Source organism: Aquarana catesbeiana, linkage group LG01 (assembly GCF_042186555.1).
Source record: "Aquarana catesbeiana isolate 2022-GZ linkage group LG01, ASM4218655v1, whole genome shotgun sequence".
NCBI lineage: Eukaryota > Metazoa > Chordata > Amphibia > Anura > Ranidae > Aquarana > Aquarana catesbeiana.
The window spans coordinates 151,709,554-151,731,749 of NC_133324.1; the positions used below are offsets into that span (position 1 = coordinate 151,709,554).

Below are 22,196 nucleotides of genomic sequence, written 5' to 3' on the forward strand. Positions count from 1 at the left end.
AAAATTGCACCCGCTCGTGGAATGGCAACAAACTTTTACCCTTAAAAATCTCCATAGGCGATGTTTAAAAAATTCTACAGGTTGCATGCTTTGAGTTACAGAGGAGGTCTAGGGCAAGAATTATTGCTCTCGCTCTAACGATCGCACCTCACATGTGTGGTTTGAACACCGCTTTCATATGCGGGCGCTGTTCTTTTTTTTTCTTATTCATTTTACCTTTTATTTTTTATTTTTACACTGAGTGCGGCGGGAGGGGGTAGGCCCTCTCCCGCCGCCAATAAAAGTGATCTTGCAGTGAATCCGCCGCAGAGACCTCTTTTATCTGAAAGCGGACCACCTGCTTAAGAAGAGGATACTGGGGTTATGGTAGCTAGCTGCTGCCATAACAACAATATCCCTCTTCAAAGTACAGATGTTTAACGACGAAGGGCGGTCCGTAAGTGGTTAAAGAGTATTTCCTTTTTAGCAAAGTACAACAGGTATGAAATCAGCAGCTTAGTATATCTAGGTGTTTGCTCATTAGCATGTATGCCCAGTCCAATTGTTTTTTTAAATGAGTTTCTTACCGTGTATGGCCAGCTTTGCTCAACTCTATTACTATTACTCAAATGCTAGTAAAAAGAGTAATAGAGTGTAGAGTTTGCATAGTTATATTAAAAAGATTTGTAAGAGAAAATAAAAAATGCAAATGTTTTTGTTTAGTCCTCAATGTGTTTTGCAAAAGCTTTTGACCCAGTTCCCCACACATGGATAATGTGTAAGGTAAAGTCTACAGGCTTGGACAGATGAGTTTGTAAATGGATAGAAAACTGACTAAAACACCAAATTCAGAGAGTAGTGGTTAAAGAATCTTACTCTGAATGGTCTAAGGTTATCAGTGGTGTACCCTAAGGTTCAGTATTGGGACCCTTACTTTTTACTATCTTTATAAATGATATAGGGTCTGGGAATAAAAGTACCATTTCATTCTTTGCAGGTGACACCAAACTACTTACAACTCTTACAACTCCTTACAGGATGTCTTCAACTTACAAGCCTACATCAATGTTTAATTGGGCAAATGTGTGGCAAATGAGGTTTAATGTAAAGTTATGCATTTGGGGGCTAAGAATATGCATGCATCATACATACTAGGGTCAGTACAACTGGGAGAATCCATAGTGGAGAAGGATCTGGGGGTTTTGGTAGATCACAAGCCCAATAATAGCATGCAGTGCCAAGTTGCGGTTTCCAAAGTGAGCAAAGTCCTTTGTTGAATTAAGAGAGGTGTGGACTCCAGAGAGAGAAATATCATTATGCCCCTGTACAAATCATCAGTAAGACCTTGACTGGAATATGCAGTTCAGTTTTGGGCACCAGTTCTCAAAAAGGATATCGGGGAACTGCAGGAGCTCAGGAAAGATTAGAGGAACCAAATTTATTCTCTCTTGAGAAGAGGAATTTAAGGGGGGATATTATCAATATGTACAAATACACAAGTGGTCTATATAGAGAACTTGGTGTTGAGTTATTCACTTTAAGGTCAACACAGAGGACAAGGAGGCACTCTTTATGTCTAGAGGAAAAGAGATTTCATCTCCAAATACAGAAAGGTTTCTTCACAGTAAGAGCTGTGAAAATGTGGAATGGACTTCTTTCAGGGGTGATTCTTTCCTTAATGTACATAATAAAACTGGATACTAACATTTATAGGTAACGTTGATCCAGGGAATATCCGATTGCTTCTCGGGGAATCAGGAAGGAATTTTTTCCCCTGTTGTAGCAAATTGGATCATGCTTTGCTGGGCTTTTTTTGCTTCCTCAGGATCAACTGTGGGTGAAGGATTGTGTATATGGGATTGTATGTTTTTTTTTTTGGTTGAACTAGATAGACTTGTGTCTTTTTTCAACCTGACTAACTATATAACTATGTATTAAATACTTGAGAAAATATATCAAATACATACCCTTCTATAATTTTAATACATTGCAAATATTATAATCTAAATTGTGTGAAAATACTTTTTATATGTATACTGTTTAACACAATGTATTTCTAATTTGGATTATACTGTCCTTTTTAAATGTGAAAAATGGGAATAAAACCTCTTTTGTGGCTGGCTGTGAAGATTTACATTCAATTAACAATACAGCTGTCCCAAACAAAATAAAAAAATCCATCACAATAGATAAATCTAAGATTACAATAGTACGCTAAAGTAGATTAACAAAAAGCATTTGCTTTAGCATAGTAATAGGAAAATAGATGTGAGATGCTGGTCCCTATCATGGCAACAAGCTCTGATTTCCAGAGGAGATAGGAGCCTTCTGTTATGTTTGATATGCAGAACAGTTTGAGAGTAATTTAAGCAGGCACCAGACTAGCGTGATTGATATCTCTTCTATTCTTTGGAAGCAACAGGCTTTATACAAAGTAAATCACATTCACAGCCTGCTCATGTATTGAAAGAAGAATGGGTACAAAAGATGACCCCTACATCTGAGCAAATGTGTAGATGTTTTTGATACACTTGTCTACTCTCACTGAAAGCATACAGGTATAATTATATCAAACACATGATCAAGAAAGCGCTGCTTACTGTATTGGCAGTTCCTTCCCATGTATTCACCGGGGCATTCACATGAGTAGTTGGCGACCAGATCCGTACAAATTCCGCCATTCCGACAGGGTTCCCTTTCACATTCATTGACATCTGTAGAAACATTTATACATGATTAAGGCTTGTATGACAACTTAATAAAGAATGTGCACAAGACAAATCCATAAATAAACAGCACATGCTGCAGATTATGTTGGAATGATTCCTGTGTATTAAAAGTTTGCAAGACAAGATAATCAAATATGTAATTAGAAGATCCTGGTGCCAAATTTGTAAGTAAGTCAAGCAAATAAAAGCACCTATTCTATGTGCCCACACTTCTATAACATTTCTAAATAATATTTGCACTGTCCACGACAATTCTACCTTGCAGCAACCTTTTCCTCTCAAGTCCACATTCCTCTATGCACACACATGCCAAGCTCAGTGTGGACTGGACATTATTCTCTTTAGATGTGGCTGGCCCATGTATGGAGCAGAAGGGGATAACATACGTTCGAACCACTGCTTAGGTATAACATGCAAACATAAAAATAGAAGGGACTAGCACCTCTAAGTGTAGTATCTTTAATGCAACAATAAAAGCAGGAAGATTGTCCACTCATATGTTGTGCAATGCTTACAGGCATAAAAAGATGGGAGGATGTCTGTGAGGGCGCACGTCAGCCTGGATGCCATCCGCAATCTTAGCATCTTAGCACACTGTCCACTGAACGGGGGGGGGGGGGGGTGGTGGTTCAAAGGCCGGAGATGGCAGGGAAGCCGGAAGCTGTATAAGGCCCTGTGTAGATCGGGCACTGGGCTGTGGAGCACACCGTGGAACTGAGCACCACAGAGGACAGCCCTGGACTGGAAATTGCGCAGTGCATTTCAGAGCACGCTCAGAACACCCAGGGGTGTGTTGCCTTGTTCCTTTCTCAAGCTTGAGCTTGAGAAAGCAGCTGGCACTCATGGACATGTGCTGGGTAGTAATCACTATGTGTGGTGCCGATTCCCCACTTCCTGGTCTTCCCCCCTTGTTGCCCCTTCGCCCCGCAGTTCTTCTGGTTTCCCTCCTCTCTTCTAACACCGGCTGCTGCGGGGGATTTTTCAGGATGGAGAGTGGGGGAAGGGGCTACTAAATATTCCTTTTCCAAATAAACACACTCACTCACTGTGTCCATTCATAACTGAAGCATAAAAAATATGTTTACTATGCTTCAGTTTGTGAATGAACAGGAAGCCACTTAGCACAGAGCACTTCCCATTCATTCACTGTCCTGTGCAGCTGAGGCTACAGAGAAAGGCATGTGTATTTGAGCTTTGGAGTGCACACCCTAATGAAATAGACTGCGCATACGTATGGCTACACCACACCACCCTGGTGTTCTGCACATGCTCCAAAACGTGTTGCGAGATTTCCAGTCCAGGACTGTCCTCTGTGGCGCTGCATTCGACGGTGCGCTCCACAGCCCGGCGCCCAATCTAAATAGTTACATAGTTAGTCAGGTTGAAAAAAGACACAAGTCTATCTAGTTCAACCAAAAAAAAAATAATAATGATAATAATACAATCTCATATCCACAATCCTTCACCCACAGTTGATCCAGAGGAAGGCAAAAAATCCCAGCAAAGCATTCTCCAATTTGCTACAGCAGGGGAAACATTATTTCCTGATCCCCCAAGAGGCAATCCGAAAGGCAATTGGATTTTCCCTGGATCAACTTTACCTATAAATGTTAGTACCCAGTTATAGTCTGTACATTTAGGAAAGAATCCAGGCCTTTTTTAAAGCAATCTACTGAACTTGCCAGAATCACCTCTGGAGGTAGTATATTCTACATTTTCACAGCTCTTACTGTGAAGAAAACTTTCCACATTTGGAGATGAAATCTTTTTTTCCTCTAGACATAAAGAGTGCCTCCTTGTCCTCTGTGATGACCTTAAAGTGGATAACGGAACACCAAGTTCACTATATGGACCACGTTTGTATTTGTACATGTTGATCATATCCCCCCTTAATCTCCTCTTCTCAAGAGGGAATAAATTCAGTTCCTCTAATCTTTCCTCATAGCTGAGCTCCTCCATGCCTCTTATCAGTTTGGTTGCCCTTCTCTGCACTTTCTTCACTTTCCTCACTGCATATTCCAGATGAGGTCTTACTATTTATTTATACAGGGGCAAAATGATATCGCTCTATCTGGAGTCCATACCTCTCTTAATACAAGAAAGGATTTTGCTCGCTTTGGAAACCGCAGCTTGGCATTGCATGCTATTATTGAGCTTATGATCTACCAAAGCCCCAGATCCTTCTCCACCATTGATTCCCCCAGTTGTACACACGGCCATCTACAGCTTCTGACTTCCCTATTATCTCTGGCCTTTCCACTGGCCCCCCAGTTCAGAGGACAGCATGCTGAGATTGTGGTTGGCATCTAGGCCAACGTACGCCCTCACGGACATCCTCACCGACATCCTGACATCTTTATATGCCTGTGACCATTGCACAACATGTGAGTGGATAATCTTCTTGTTTTTATAGTTGCATTATAGATACTACACTTAGAGGGAATCTCCCACCCACGGCTCATTGGTCCAGTAACACTAACATTTCTGTCTTTGAACTGAACCTAAGCTGATTCCTGTTGACCACTGATGCTGGGAGTGGGAGGGTTTATTTTTATAGCCAGACAGGGGCAAGTAGTGTTTGGTGGCTAATGTTGCTACAGATGCCAGATATTCCCTCTTTATATCTTCAAGGCATCCCTTTTATTTTCAAATATTGGCAGCTATACAGGGAAAATAATTTCTCAGCTGCTGCACGTTGGGAGGTTTAAAATTTGTTACCCTAAACAGTGCTTGTGCTGTGTCATTTGGTCCCCTTTATCATATAAAATAACTTGCTGATCCTGCCTGGCTATACCCTCCCCTCTGTAAACTGACCATGGTTTATCATGGCTGCTGAGCCCTGGCACCATGGTCAGTTTATGTGCCTCCCCTTCCCCTCCTGCTGCTATCATAATTGTTAAATGTTTATACTATCCCCTCTGTTTAATAACAATGCATACCCCAGAGTCTTTGCTGTATAAAAAGAATTCTGATTTCTACCTTATTTTACAGCACCTCCCGGCGCTCACGTAACTCCTTGGCTCTCTCTGCTCCCCTTCTCCCCGGCTGACGTCAGCGGGAGTTCTCGGCCCCTCCCGCTGTATATATAAGCCCAGGATAGGAGAGAGCCAAGCAGTCACGTGAGCACCAAGTGGTGCTGTAAAATAAGGTAGAATCTTTTAGATTGTAAACTCTAATGAGCAGGGCCCTCTGATTCCACTTGTTTCAAATTGTAATGTAACTGTAATGTCTGCCTTCATTTTGTTAAACGCTGTGCAAACTGTTAGCGCTATATAAATCCTGTATAATAATAATAATTATAATCTTCCACTGTTCTTCAAAAATGGCAGCTGGAGTCTGATTGGTAGCTAGAGACAACTCCTTCACGCTTTTCCCTTAGTTTTGATTTATAATTCCTATTATATTTATAACATATTTACTAGTCCATATTATCTCTCCATTATAGAAATATATTCTTTGCAATGAGAAATCTTTAAATGAACAGTCAAGATATTGAATTCCCCTACTTGACATTGTATTTATAATTATAGCCATTGTGTTCCATATTGGTTTGCAGTTTAAAAATAAGCTCAATAGAAACAGCTGACAAAGATGGAAAAATGGTAGAAAGTGCTGTGTGCGGTGTATGCAGATTATGTTTCATGATAACGTTTTTTACAGGTCTAGTGATTCAAAAAACTGAAGAGTGATTGTCACTTAATTACAGAGTTGGTTTGTAAACCTGCCCGCTTTTATAAGTGGTGGGAGACACATGATGGAAACTCACAGATATATATTTATTCCTCTGCGATGTATTTGTGCAGCATTATCATTATTCTCTGTATAATTACTCAGAATGTAAAGATGCAGGAAATTCTAAGATTTTTTTTAAAGATAAATGCTATGCAGTTCTATTCTGCAAAAATATACCTGGAGGGCAACACTACCTATCATCTCCAGTGAACCTGATTAAAGTAATTGGCTATTTCTACCAAAAGTGCTTTTTTCTACAAATTGCTTAACTCAGTTCGAGAAATGTCCTTTAACTAAATTTGTCTGCAACAAGACAAGCTATTTTGAAATTATCATTATATAGTTTATTCAGTGAAACTGTTGACCCTTTGTGCCACAGTACTCTGGTCATGCACATGTAACAAACACAAATACATCTTGGATAAAGAGTGGCTTTATTTTACAGAAATGGTATGGATTGTGTTTAAGAACTGCAGCAAATTTTTCCATACAAAAGAAAACATTGGGGAGATAGATAGATGGAATCTTCCAGACATGAGGAGAGAGCAAAGTGATGACCTCATCAGTGTTCTGCTGCTTATTTTCCACTATGACCAGTTACAGTTTGCATTAGGTTCTGTAGAGAGGGAGAACCTGTCTGTACTGTCTAGCAGTGGTGCCTAAATCATAAAGCTATCTGAAAAAAATGATGAATGCAAAGCAGGTCTGACACTCACGTATATGAATTTCAGCCATGCATGTATTTAGTTGCCTTACAATTAGCTTAAAAGAGAAGTATGTCTTTTTTAAGATTCATACTTAACTAAGTGGATGCAGCATTGGCCTGATGCTGCATCTGTCCCCCAGCGCCTCTAACACTGAGAACCGAACAATCGAACACCGCCAATCGCTCAGTTCTCACATCTCCCCGAGTAGAGAGCCACTGACTGTCAAGTGACCCCCTGCTCAGGCTCTCAGCGGCTTGCTGAGAGGCTGGGCTGGGTGCCAGTCCAGGGATGTGGGCAGATCCCGACTCCATTGTCACGATCTTGCCCGAGCCTGGATTGGCTCTGTGATGTCAGCCGACAGCAGGCTTCCGCCCACTCTCTGCTGAAAATGGGTCACAGGAGTGCAGAACGAACTGCACTCCTGTAATCCACAGGAGAAGTATAGGTCATGCGAGCTTTGGCTGTACCTAAAATGGTTGTAAACCTCTGAAATGAACAAAGGATATCCACCTGTAGTTTGCACTTGCTTCACTCTAAAGCACTTATTGTCATTTCTATCTGCTTCCTCTGCTATCTTCATGAGTCACTCCAAGCAATCATGGGGCACAGGGAGGGCAGCCCCTGCACACAGCCTGTTATTGACAGCCTCAGCTGTGCATGATTCCTTATGATTCCTTATGAGACTGTGCAAAAACCCTCCACTCAGGTCTCAGATTACACTCAGTTCTCCCCTCTGAGTGTGTGACATCAGATTCCCTGCCTCTGGAAGGTCAGAAAAATGGTGTACATTTTGCACTTTGAAAGGATGGAGAGGAGAGAGGGTTATAAATGATCAGGTACAACTTATGTAGGAGTATTTGTTTGATCTCTTTCTTTTATTGGAGGCTAGTCACTTCATTGGTTTACAACCACTTTAAAAGTGAAAGTATATTTCTTGAGATTTTTGGACTCCATCTTCAGAACATAAAACAGGCAGGCAGCAAGTGAAGAATATTATGAAGAATGTTTTTTAGTGTTTAAGGTAGAGCTTAGCTGCAGTATGCATCCTGCTAAAGCTAGTGGAAATGTAATAGATTTAAGTGGAGAGCCTTTAAAGTTGTCACTTTTTTTTTAAACGTAAATTATTTATGGGTCACATGGCCCCATTCTTTATTTAAAAAATAATAATTCAAATGACAAAGAAAAATGACTACTTTTGTTTCCACCAACCCAGCAGATGAATTATAAGCCCATATGTAAAGGAGAATGATGTCCCAATATATTTGGAGCACTGTGGAAATGGGAGATAGCTGGAATAATACAGCAGTGTCATCAATAAAGAATGTAATTGATGGAATATGCTGTATTACAAACCTGTCCCTTGCTGCTCATATGAATAACAGTACATATTTATTCTATTCACCCTGGACTGTGTGTGATGGCTCTTTCACTGCATACTTGTCCTACATCTAAGATTTACTACTCTTTCAAGACAATTAAGCACACTCTATATTTTTTTTCTTATTAGCAATAGCTCAAATGCCAATTACATTTAGGCTTACAGTTGCAGTCTAATAAAATGCCACATGTTTTTAACACTTCTTCACGCTTTCTACAATATATCTATTAATAAACCTACAGCAGACAACTCCCTTTTGGCATGCATTGTATTTGTGCTATCAGCACCATGGATAGCTCAGGTCCTGGCTGCTATGTTTAGTAATTTAGACAGATGTTTATCATCAACTATATTATACAAACTCTGCAACAAATTGGATTTTTACTCATAAAAACTACACAGGTTCTGAATAATTTCTGCTAACACACCACTCCAGTTTACCAGAACATCTATAAAATGTAATGCCCTGAAACAATGCAACTATAGATGTTTTTGTGGCCACAGTCCAGCAAGTTTGAAAAGTTGGACCCGAGACTACCCATATCAGTAGAATAATTGCATTTATTATGAGGGGCATTCAAATCAAACCGGGACTTTTAATTTTACAGGTATAAAAAGGGATGCTACCTTTGGTGGTACTACACACAGTAGTAAGTGGCAAGTGTGTCCTATTATTGATAGGCCATAGACCATATTCCCATTGCATACGTTCCTGGAATAAGCTCTTAAAAATAATGGGTGCTGTAACAACCGCCAGCTGAATACTGGAACCTATACGATTTGTAGATATTCACCAGCACACCAAGGATCATCAATTTCGTCCAAACTGTTTTTTATTCAAAGAATGATCACATCACAAAATGGTGTAGTGCAATGTTTTGGATCACATCACAAAACAGTGTAGTGCATTGTTTTGGAGCCATGCAGGACCCCTTCACCAGGCATACGCTCACATGCCTGACGGAGGGGTCCTGCGTGGCTCTGAAACAATGCACTACACCATTTTGTAATGTGATCATCCTTTCAATAAAAAAAAGTTTGGACGAAATTGATGATCTTTGTTGTGCTGGCAAATATCTACAAATCTTTTACTGATAGGCGGCGCACATGTCGCAGGTCAGCCCAGAGACCGTTAATCAAGATGGCAGACAACAGTGTTAGTGCATGGAACAGCGTGTGGTGATGAAGTTTCTTGTGAATGAAGGTATAAAACCCTGTGGATACCTACAGAAGACTTCAAGCACAGTATGGTGCTCAGCCGCTCAGTCGTTGTAAGACATTTATCATGAAAGAGACAAATCTTTCTGTGGGCAGGCATGTACTGGCCATGGGGACTACAGGGAGTTTCCCGGTGGGCCGATGGCTCAGTGGGCCGGTTTCAGTGACAGCCTGTCAAAGTAATGGCTTTCTTGGTTCGGCCTCATCTTCACGCAGTGATGTGAGAAAGATGAGAAAAATACAGAGGAGAATAAGTGAAATAATAAAAGAGGTTAGTGAGGACTCCTTAAGGATGTTATGCTACTTATTTTTTTTGCACAATTGCGTATAGTTTATATACTGTTTTTGTGCTTGTTTGCACAATTAAAGTGGGCCAGTCTGGATGAATTCCAGGGCCAAATTTTTATCCCAGTCCAGCCCTGTCTGTGGGAATGGTGAACACAATAATTCATGAACATTTGCATTTTTGAACAGTTAGTGCACGCTGGGTACAGAAGAGTTGAAGTCTGCACTGTGTTGAAGGAGTATTTTGACAGGGAAGGCCAGGATTTTATCGATCGCATCATCACATTTGGAACAATTGCTTCTGCAGGTAAAGTGATGGCAGTTTTTTTCTGGGATAAACATGGCGCCATTCATGTGGATTTTTTAACCCGTGGTGCCTTTATCAACAGTGAATATTACTGTCATAGTTAATGAGTGGAATGGTATGCAAAAGGGGGTATTTTTTTGAAAAGGCTAAACCAGCTTTATATCAAGAGGTCGTCAACCCAGTAAGTAATCAAAACAAGGAAGCAAAAGAAAATGGGCGTTAAATGATGGCCTCTTGGTATATCAGACTCCATGAAATAAACAAATCATTTTAAAAGATCATAACTTTATTACAAAATGGTAAAAGAGAGGTAAAGGGATTATCAGGTGCCAAACAATGATTGAAATACATAGATTTAAAAAACTATAATATTTTATTAACAAATAATTTAAAAAATGTACAAAAATACATATCAAGGGTGTGAACAAACAGAGAATAGGGATTATAAAAAGCCAACTGTACAGCAATTTTTACAAAACCCAGCCTATGGCGTGGTGGCAGGTCTTGTAAGCAGGTATTAGAAGTCCTACATGTTTGCCCTGAAATGGCTTCCTCAGGTACAGTTGGTTATACCTGTATTGCTATCTTGAATTCTACAATAAAGAATCACAGCTTTACACAGCTTTACAACATATACCCGCTTTTACTGTATCTTTATTAGTTGGTGTTATCACATTGTTATTTCTTTTCTTTTCTGATTGTGATTCTTTATTGTAGAATTCAAGATAGCAATACAGGTATAACCAACTGTCCCTGAGGAAGCCATTTCAGGCGAAACATGTAGGACTTCTAATACCTGCTTACAAGACCTGCCACCACGCCATAGGCTGGGTTTTGTAAAAATTGCTGTAGAGTTGGCTTTTTATAATCCCTATTCTCTGTTTGTTCACACCCTTGATATGTATTTTTGTACATTTTTTAAAATTATTTGTTAATAAAATATTATAATTTTTTTAATCTATGTATTTCAATCATTGTTTGGCACCGTGATAATCCCCTTACCTCTCTTTTACCATTGTTGCCAATTTCATTGGGATGAGGTGCTGTATTGTAACGAGGACTATCCAATCATTAAAACCCCTTTTTTTATTACAAAATGTTAAAAAGACATTTTACATTAAATGGGCATTATTAACGTCCCCGTATATAAAATCAAAAAAGGTAACAGTCAGACTATTTGTAGAGCTCCAAATTTTCCAGCATCTGACCTAGTACCTAATAATAATAGTCAAACAGGTATAATGAGTACAAACATATACAACCATAATCATAACCACAAGCAAGTAAAACCCCCTATCCCATGACAGAAGGGGACACAAGAAGGGGTACAGAGAGAAAAAAAGAGAATATTAATATCATGTTCTAAGTAATGTGCATAAGCTTCTGTGGAAAAAACGGCCTGGGTTGATCACTAAGGGCATCCTGTTTCTCCAGGACAACTCATGAGCTCATATCGTTCACCGCACAATGTGCACATTACAGCAACTACAGTGTTTATCCTCATGACACAACACAGGAAGCACCTCCATGGTTAACAGAGGACAGAATTAAAATTAGACTTGAGAAACTTAACATTAATAAATCACCGGGACCAGATGGCTTGCATCCGAGGGTACTTAGGGAACTCAGTCAGATGATTGCCAGACTGTTGTTCCTAATTTTTTCAGTCTATTGACTGGAATGGTACCAGCTGATTGGAGAAAAGCCAATGTAGCACCAATATTTAAAAAGGGCCCAAAAAACATCCCTGGGAATTACAGACCAGTTAGCCTAACATCAATAGTATGTAAACTCTTGGAGGGGATGATAAGGGACTATATACAAGATTTTAGTAATAAGAACAGTATCATTAGCAGTAATCAGCATGGATTCATGAAGAATCGTTCTTGCCAAACCAATCTATTAACCTTCTATGAGGAGGTGAGTTGCCATCTAGATTAAGGAAGGCCCGTAGACGTGGTGTATCTGGATTTTGCAAAAGCATTTGACACAGTTCCCCATAAACGTTTACTGTACAAAATAAGGTCCGTTGGCATGGACCATAGGGTGAGTACATGGATTGAAAACTGGCTACAAGGGCGTGTTCAGAGGGTGGTGATAAATGGGGAGTACTCAGAATGGTCAGGGGTGGGTAGTGGGGTTCCCCAGGGTTCTGTGCTGGGACCAATCCTATTTAATTTGTTTATAAACGACCTGGAGGATGGGATAAACAGTTCAATCTCTGTATTTGCAGACGATACTAAGCTAAGCAGGGCAATAACTTCTCCGCAGGATGTGGAAACCTTGCAAAAAGACCTGAACAAATTAATGGGGTGGGCGACTACATGGCAAATGAGGTTCAATGTAGAAAAATGTAAAATAATGCATTTGGGTGGCAAAAATATGAATGCAATCTATACACTGGGGGGAGAACCTCTGGGGGAATCTAGGATGGAAAAGGACCTGGGGGTCCTAGTAGATGATAGGCTCAGCAATGGCATGCAATGCCAAGCTGCTGCTAATAAAGCAAACAGAATATTGGCATGCATTAAAAGGGGGATCAACTCCAGAGATAAAACGATAATTCTCCCGCTCTACAAGACTCTGGTCCGGCCGCACCTAGAGTATGCTGTCCAGTTCTGGGCACCAGTCCTCAGGAGGGATGTACTGGAAATGGAGCGAGTACAAAGAAGGGCAACAAAGCTAATAAAGGGTCTGGAGGATCTTAGTTATGAGGAAAGGTTGCGAGCACTGAACTTATTCTCTCTGGAGAAGAGACGCTTGAGAGGGGATATGATTTCAATTTACAAATACTGTACTGGTGACCCCACAACAGGGATAAAACTTTTTCACAGAAGAGAGTTTAATAAGACTCGTGGCCACTCATTACAATTAGAAGAAAAGAGGTTTAACCTTAAACTACGTAGAGGGTTCTTTACTGTAAGAGCGGCAAGGATGTGGAATTCCCTTCCACAGGCGGTAGTCTCAGCGGGGAGCATTGATAGCTTCAAGAAACTATTAGATAATCACCTGAATGACCGCAACATACAGGGATATGTAATGTAATACTGACACATAATCACACACATAGGTTGGACTTGATGGACTTGTGTCTTTTTTCAACCTCACCTACTATGTAACTATGTAACTATGTAACTATAGGTATTGCCACATCCCCCTTAAAGCCCGAACCTCACTCAGAGTGATTTCCACCTGTTTGGACCCCTAAAAGAGTTCCTCTGAGGTCAGCATTTCAGCACTGATGACAAAGTGAAGCAGGCTGTCTGTCAGGAAAGGTTTCACATGCTGGTGGCACTGTCAGATCTATGGGCCGCAGTACTGGTGTCCGCCAGTGGGTGTCTCCTAGCAATCTGGAGCCAACATCATCTCCTGCAATCAGGCGTCACCTGAGACTTATTGCAGGAGATGTGTATACTGTATATACCCGGCAGATGAAGCACACATTTGCCTTAGTATTGTTCCTTGAGCCCTGACCTGTGTTCGCTGACCTGTTATCCTGTATCCTAATTCTGTATCCTGTTATCCTGTGACCCTGTATCCTTTCCTGAACCCCTACTCTGCAGCCTGAGCCCTTCCACCTGTTCCCCCTGTCTCCCGTTACCCTCTCCCTGTCCTGTCTTGCTCCCAGCCCAATCTGCTTGATCTCCCTTGTATGACCCTGGCTTGTTCACGATTACATCTTACTCCTGTATATACTTTTGGTTTAGGCAGTTACTTGTTGTGTGTCACTGGGGTTGGTTGCTGGTTAATCACTGTTTGGAGGTGAGTTTACTTTTGTTTATTTACTTTTCTTATAATAAATTATATTACTTTTCACTTTACACATGTTTGGTTGCACTCTGTTGCAGTCCACACAGTTCAGGTCGCACCAGTTCATGACACTGTCCTAGGATGGTTAAGGCGTACTGACAAATCTTTCAATGCCAAAGCTTTACAGGCATTAGTTAAATGCTGGGATAAGTGTATAAATGTAGCAGGGGAGTATGTTGCAAAATAAATGCAGTTTCACTCCTTGAAATTTGTGCTTTTATTATTTTAACTCAAAAGTCCCGGTTTTACTTGAACGCCCCTCGCCGAATGGGGGCTTCAAGCTTATATTGCAGCCATAGAACATGAAGAACGCTGCTATAATCAACAACTGCCTTGCAGAATAAATACAATATTTTTTACACAGGGAGTACCCAATATAAAAACAACAACAACAAATAAATAAATAAATAAATAATGGGTTGCAGGGCAGAGAGCCTAATCAGATTTCCTGAGGCACTGTGCTTTAAAGACAGTGAGTATTTCAATAGTTTCTGTTTGGCTAGCGTGTTTTATAGAGTAATATATTATGCACATCCAATGAATGTATTATTTTCCAGATAGCTGTATCAGGGTATATTGACTAAAATATAAATATATTTGATTGCCATGCCCATGACCTGTTTTTTCTGCCCTTTGACATTAGGAAGCAAGGATTATGTTTAGTCGACTAATATATCAAGGAGGGTTCTAATAGTGAGGATCTGAAAGCCAGTACAAGCATCTGATACTTGGGTATACAGATAGTGGGTATTAAATAAAACAGGAAACACTGGCATTAGTTTAATATATGTCTCATACAGTAACATTTATCATCATAACTTTATTTATATCTTTAAAAATGTGCAAAGAAACTCCGTCCACCACTTACATTTTATGAGTGGAGGATGGCATCTGAAAGGATAGCAGTCTGCAACACCCCAAATGAGCATGTGGAAAGAACAAGCAATAATGTACTCTACTAATGAAACCAATATAAGTAGTGTTAAAGTGTTACTTAACCCAGGACCCTGCATTCACTATATCTGATCACCCACAGTACACAGAACATGGAAATGCAATTATTTTAGTAAATATAAACTGCTAAATACCTTTTCTTATCAGCAGCATATAGCAGTTTTTTTACTTCTATCAGTGTCTGGCCGAGCACTGGTTAAAGCTTGTAGGAGGAGTTTTCATTATACTCTGACTGTCCTATGAGGCTGCAGGACCTCTATCTGGACAGTGCTGATCCCATGCACCTCCCAAGAAGAAGAAGAAAAAAAAAAACTTTCTAGCAATACACACCAAACTGAGCCTGTTCAGAGTGCCTCCTAGGGCTCTGTTATATCAGCAGATGGGTTGGGGACACTAAAAGAAGGGGATGATCAGAGAATACAGTATCAACCAGCCTTTTTACACAATGTAGAGGTTTAACCCCTTAGGTTCTACAGTAAGTATAACAAGCAGGCTTTACTGCATATACAGACTTAGTTAAATAAAGGAAAAACCTGTGCGCTGCCAAAAAATGTGATGAAACAAAAGAGTTAAACTGTTAATCTGCCAGCAGCTGCAATCACTGAATGTGTGTTCCTCACATATAGTAACAAGCATATAAATAAAGAGTGCTGCGCTGATATACCAGTGTGTGCAATGAAAAAATACTATATATACCTCTGAAAAGTGAGAAGAAATTAACTATTTAAATAAAGTACTAATACTCATAAAAAAATGCAATAACATCCAGTGATCCTAAATAAATACATTATGCAATGGATATACGGAATGCTGTGCTGTATATAATAGGAGTTATATTGGGCAACAATATCAAGGAACAAAATAGAATAGTGTCTATAGCACTCACTATAGATAAATACAGGTATGGATATGTATACTGCTGATTGTTGCTACAGTGTTTGTGAAATATATGCTGTGGTAATTACCAGCAGAAGACTTGAGAATATTAACACTTCTCAAAAATGAGTGCACAGATTTGGCACATGCTGGAGCTGAAAATTCAACACTTAAAGTGGTTCTAAAGGCTCAAGGTTTTTTTTTACCTTAATGCATTCTATGCATTAAGCTAAAAAATCTTCTGGGTGCAGTGCCCCCCCCCCCCTTTATACTAAGCTGAGACCATCTTGATCCAGCAATGTGCGGCGGCTCTCCTGGGTCTCTCTCTCCTCATTGGCTCACACAGCATCGGGAGCCATTGGCTCTTGCTGCTGTGAAGCATACTCAGTGGCCAATGAGGAGAGAGTGGGGGCGGCAGCCGACCTGTGCTCTGTGTGTGAATGGAATAGCAGGCAAGTGGCTGGGAGCTAGCCTGCTCAAATGCCTTCATAGCAAAAGGCTTGCTATTGGGGGGCACTCAGTAGAACCTAAAAAGAAGAGGATCGAGGCTGCTCTGTGCATATCCACTGCACAGGGCAGGTGAGTATAACATGTTTGTTATTTTTTTTTTAAATCAACAACCTTTAGAATCACTTTAAGAACATTTGGCATATACTCATCTAAGAAAAAATAAATTGATAGGTTGCCGAAATAGGAAGAGTGTGGGAACAGCATTGTAGAGAAATTTATAAATATATTGAGCAACGCTGTCCAGTTTCTAATACGTGGGGTGTTCTTTAGTGCTTATTATTTTTTACCTTCTATAGGATGTAAATAAACTGTGATAATAAATTTGATTCTAATACTAAACTAATGTTAGTGTTCCATCCATTCTTTACATTTTTTTTAATGTATTTAATGCTTGGCTAGAGACAGAGTGATTTTGGACACTATGCTCCAGTGATCTCTGTGGAGACTTCAGCTAAAAGGTTTCACAATACATCACCTCCATCCACTAGGGGGAGCTGACAAGCAGAAGGAGCTCAAGAAACTTGATGCTTGGCAGCATGGAATCATGGAAGATGAAGTTCCGTAATGGAAATTAAACTATGACAGTCTATGGACCATTGGACTAAAACACTTAATGCAAGCCGGGTATAAGGGAAGAGTGAGAGTTATATTTTCTCAGGCTGAATGCTTAGCAACTTTCTCTTTGTTGCAGGGAGACTGAGGTGGGCACAGTGCTCCCCTGGTGTGCACGTTAACCACTTGCTGACCAGCTGCCATCATTATACTGCAGCAGGTCGGCTCTTTCTCGCAAACTGCTGTAGCTGTACGCCAGCCTCTTTAACAGCTATAGCAGGCACTCATGCACGCCCGCTGCACGGCGGGGGAGCTGATGCGCATGGCCAGCAGCCACGATGGCCACCAGCCACCCGCGATCACTCCACAGAGGAGCAAAATGGGGATCTGTCAATGCAAATAGACAGATCCCCATTCAGGGGAGTAGAGAGTGATCGTCTGTTCCTAGTGATTAGGAACAGCAATCTCTCTACTCCTTTAGTCAGACCACTCCCCCCTCAGTTAGAAACACCTCCCAGGGAACACATTTAACCCCTTGATCGCCCCCTAGTGTTAACCCCTTTCCTGCCAGTGTCATTTATACAGTAATCAGTACATTTTTATAGTTTTAATATACTAGTAAAAAAAAAAAAATAATAATAAAAATTTCATAAATCTATCCCCTTTTTTGTAGACTCTATAACTTGTGCGCAAACTAAACAATATAAGCTTATTGTGATTTTTTTACCAAAAGTATGTAGAAGAATACATATTGGCCTCAACTTACAAAGAAATTGAAATTTTTTGGGGATATTTATTATAGCAAAAATTTTTCAAAAATATTTTTTTTTCAAAATTGTCGCTCTTTTTTTGTTTATAGCGCAAAAATGTAAAATCGCAGAGGTGATCAAATACCACAAAAAGAAAGCTCTATTTGAGGGAAAAAAAGGACGTCAATTTTGTTTGGGTACAGCGTCGCATAACCACGCAAATTTCAGTTAAAGCGACGCAGTGCCGTATCACAAAAAATGGCCTGGTCATTAAGGGGGAATATCTTCCGGTCTGTAAGTGGTTAACCTACCACAAGCCTGTGCCTGAGTGCTGAGGACAGGAGTTGCACCAGGCAGATCCAGAAGTGAGCTGACATCCGACAGTGAGACCCCTGTTACTGTATTGCTGGGACTGGTGAGAGTGCTAGCTGAGACTGAGCACAAAGTGGATATATCCTACTGTTTACAGAGGAGTTAGCGCAAGAGGAGTTAGCGCAATATTGAGTATCAGTGCTGTTACTGTTTTCCAATGCCATTACATATTGCTGATTTTGTAGATTACCAGGTTCACTCTAAATTTAGCTGCATAGAACTCCATTCCATGCCGCTATAGCATAGTGAACATATTGTCTAGTGAACTTTGATTTACCTAATCCTTTACTTACTTATTTATGTGCATTCTGCTATTTACTGCAACCTGTGACAGTATATAATGCACACAGTATATGTGTGTGTGGCATCAACCCGAAATTGGGGTGCTTGTGCAGGCTCCTTGTAAGCAGTTTTAAAAGTAATCCCTTGACAACTAAACAAAAGAGAGATCCTCCTAAGAAACACACTTTGATTTGTAGTCGTTAACATAAATATGAACAGGTCATTACTTTTTACATTTCACAGACAGAACAAATCCATAAAGATAGCAAAGCAAATAATGAAATAGTATCATCTTTGGTAAATTCCGTGAATCACCATTCATCCATTTTTCATTAATATTACATTTTATATCCCCAAAATATCTGAGTTATATGTGGATGATGGACAACCCTCTTGATTCTTATATCCCTAGAGCTACTGTATCTCTATTCTTATATCTCTATTATATATATATATATATATATATATATATTTCTTTTTTTTTTTTTTTTCTTACTTTGATCAATATTTGCCTTTTTTATGCAATAATTTGTCTAATATATATTAAGAGTAACATTATGATTCTGGTACAAAACATTGTATAGTAGGTAGAAAATTAGTCAAATATATTTTTCCATTAACCTCTTCTGGACCTCCCCATGCAGATATACTGCGGCTGGGCTGCCCTCCTGTGTGAAATCACGTACTTGTCCCACGATTGTTCATGAGAGAGGCAGAACGGGAGATGGAGATCTTGAGTTTCGGCTAAGCAGGAACACTGATCTCTGTCTTCCCCCAGTCAGAGCATCCCCACACAGCAAGCACTCCCAGGGAACACATTTAACCCCGTCTGATCGCACCTGATGTTAACCCCTTCCCTGCCAGTGTCATTAGTACAGTGACAGTGCATTTTTTTTAGCACCGATCACTGCATTATTGTCACTGGTCCCCAAAAAGTGTCACTTAATGTCAGATTTGTCTGCCACAATCCAGCTAAAAATCGCTGATCACCGCCCATACTAGTAAAAAATATAAAAAGACACTAAATCTATCCCATAGTTTGTAGACGCAATATCTTTTGCGCAAACCAATCAATATACTCTTATTGGGATTTTTTTAACAAAAATGTGTAGCAGAATACATATTGGTCTAAATTGATGAAGATGAAGAATATATATATATATTTACATTTTTTATTGGATATGTTTTATAGCAAAAAGTAAAAAACATTGTTTTTTGAGTTTGTTTTTTTTAAATTGTCTGGATTTTTTTGTTTATAGCGCAAAAAATAAAAACCACAGAGGTGATCAAATACCACCAAAAGAGAGCTCTATTTGGGGGAAAAAAAAACAACAAAAAGGACAACGCAATGCCGTATTGCAAAAAAGGGGGGTAAACCTTCAGGGGCTGAAGTGATTAACACATTGGTGCTAGTAAATTTGTTCATGGAGTGTTGTGGCCATCCACCATTTGTTTCTTGTGTATAGCACCTGCCACTTCTGCTCACCTGACAGCTGCAGTTCAGAGTAAAGGGGAGGCTGCTTCTCTGTTCTGGCCTCATGACAAGGGAGAACTCCCCTTCACTATGAACTGCTGCTGCATCTGAGATATGTAAACTGCTACTCCATATGTTGAAGAACTGGGTAACACGTGGAACTTTAAAGGTACCAAAAATTGAAGTAAACAATCAATCTAGAAAAATATACATTTTATTTAAACAATTATTTAAAATTGCAATAAACATTTGCAAGAATCTCGTATCATTTCTTTTAAAATGTACAACAACTTCTTCCTCTACATGTTTCACTCAAACGAGCTTCCTCAGGAGTTATTTGGAAGTGTCGCATGAAGTAAAATATACTATAAGAGAAACAACAGTTGTAAATGATAATGCTCAAAAATTGCCATGAATAAAATCATGAGGCATGCCTATAGAGGCATACCAGTATGCATTGTTGTAGCAAGATAATCAAATATTATACAAAGTTGCATTTTATATGACATGAATGATGAACTGAGAATGAATGCCTACCAGATGCTTGTATTCATGAAATGTTGATTGTAATTCACAGCAAAGAGCCCGGATTTACAAAATGAAAGGACCTTTTGTAACCAAAGAGAGAGGATACATTTAAATATATTAATAATTTGTCAAAAACGATCTAATCGGGAGTAAGTTTATATAAAAAAGGCAAAGCATTTACCTCAATTCTAATTATTGAGAGAAATGGAACCAATTTTGTTTTCCAGCCCTAAATTAAAGGAATGATCCGAGAAAGAGGGAGGAGAGACCATGGGACTAGAGATGAAAAGATACCACCCTTTGTTTCTGTCTTTGCAACACTCCGAGACACATCCATGGTAGGTCTACTAGAGGCAATTTGCTTTTGGAGACAGAAACCTGGATTCCTCCTATTGAATAAAAAAAGAGATTTCATTTGTTTGGTTGTTAAAGTAATCTATATAAAAGTTGCACAACTCCTGAATTCTCATCCGTAGTGGGTGATTAATCTGAGAGTCTACTGATAATGAGAGGGAAGAAAGGCAGAACAACCAGGGGATCAGATGGCAATTAAAGATCTACCAGAGGTCTGCAAATCAAACCCCCCCAGCTCCAGAAGCCGTTCAGTGTACATCCACTGCAACCAAACCCACATAGAAAAACAGCTGAATAAAGGAGCAAATTGTAAGAGATACTTACTGTGATGGAAGAGGTCTCAAATTAAGTTGCTGAAGAGGGAGAAAGAGATAGAGCCAACAAAGCAATCTCTCTCTCTAATGCTTCCCTGTCAGCATGTGGTGGCAAGTGACACCATTTAAACCCCTCTCCATCTTACATCTCCAGTCCCATGGTCTCTCCTCCCTCTTTCTCGGGTCATTCCTTTAATTTAGGGATGGAAAACAAAATTGGTTCCATTTCTCTCAATAATTAGAATTGAGGTAAATGCTTTGCCTTCTTTATATAACCTTACTCCCGATTAGATCGTTTTTGACCAATTATTAACATATTTAAATTTATCCTCTCTCTTTGGTTACAAAAGGTCCTTTCATTTTGTAAATCATGGCTCCTTGTTGTTAAATACAATCAATATTTCATGAATACAAGCATCTGGTAGGCATTCATTCTCAGTTCATCATTCGTGTCATATAAAATGCAACTTGTATAATATTTGATTATCTTACTACAACAATGTATACTGGTATGCCTCTATAGGCGTGCCTTGCGATTTTATTCATGGCAATTTTTGAGCATAATCATTTACAACTGTTGTTTCTCTTATAGTATATTTTACTTCATGCGACACTTCCAAACAACTCCTCTTCCAACATGTAGAGTAAGAAGTTGTCATACATTTTAAAAGAAATGATATGAGATTCTTGCAAATGTTTATTGCGATTTTAAAGAATTGTTTAAATAAAATTTATATTTTTTTAGATGGCAAAGAAGAAGACATCAGGGCCTCTGCTGGCTTATGTGTTTCAAAGGAATACCTTCATCCTCACAGCCTACTAGGCTTCTAGGCTCTGAGGAAGAAGGTATTCCTTCAAAATGTGTCATCCAGCAGAGGCCCTGATGTCTTCTCCTTTGACATCTGGAGACTGTCGGTTTCAGGACCGGTTACCACAATTGGTGGCCTTTACAAGCAATATTTCTCCACACGTTTGTGAGTATTTTTTGTTTTGTTTTTACATCAATAAAAATGCTTGGGATAATACACTAGGCAGGTGTGCCCTGTTTTCTTTATTTTTCTGTGACTATTAGGATATCCCCTATCC

The 22,196-nt window shown here is 39.6% G+C and overlaps 1 protein-coding gene across 1 annotated transcript in view; it reads right to left on the reverse strand.

Annotated features, from left to right (window-relative positions):
* Positions 1 to 22,196, reverse strand: part of EDIL3 (EGF like repeats and discoidin domains 3) — a 1,025,075-nt gene that overhangs the window by 435,095 nt on the left and 567,784 nt on the right. Inside the window, exon 5 of the mRNA XM_073624465.1 lies at positions 2,580 to 2,693. Within this exon, the coding sequence (XP_073480566.1) occupies positions 2,580 to 2,693 (114 nt within the window). The remainder of the gene's footprint in view (positions 1 to 2,579; positions 2,694 to 22,196) is intronic.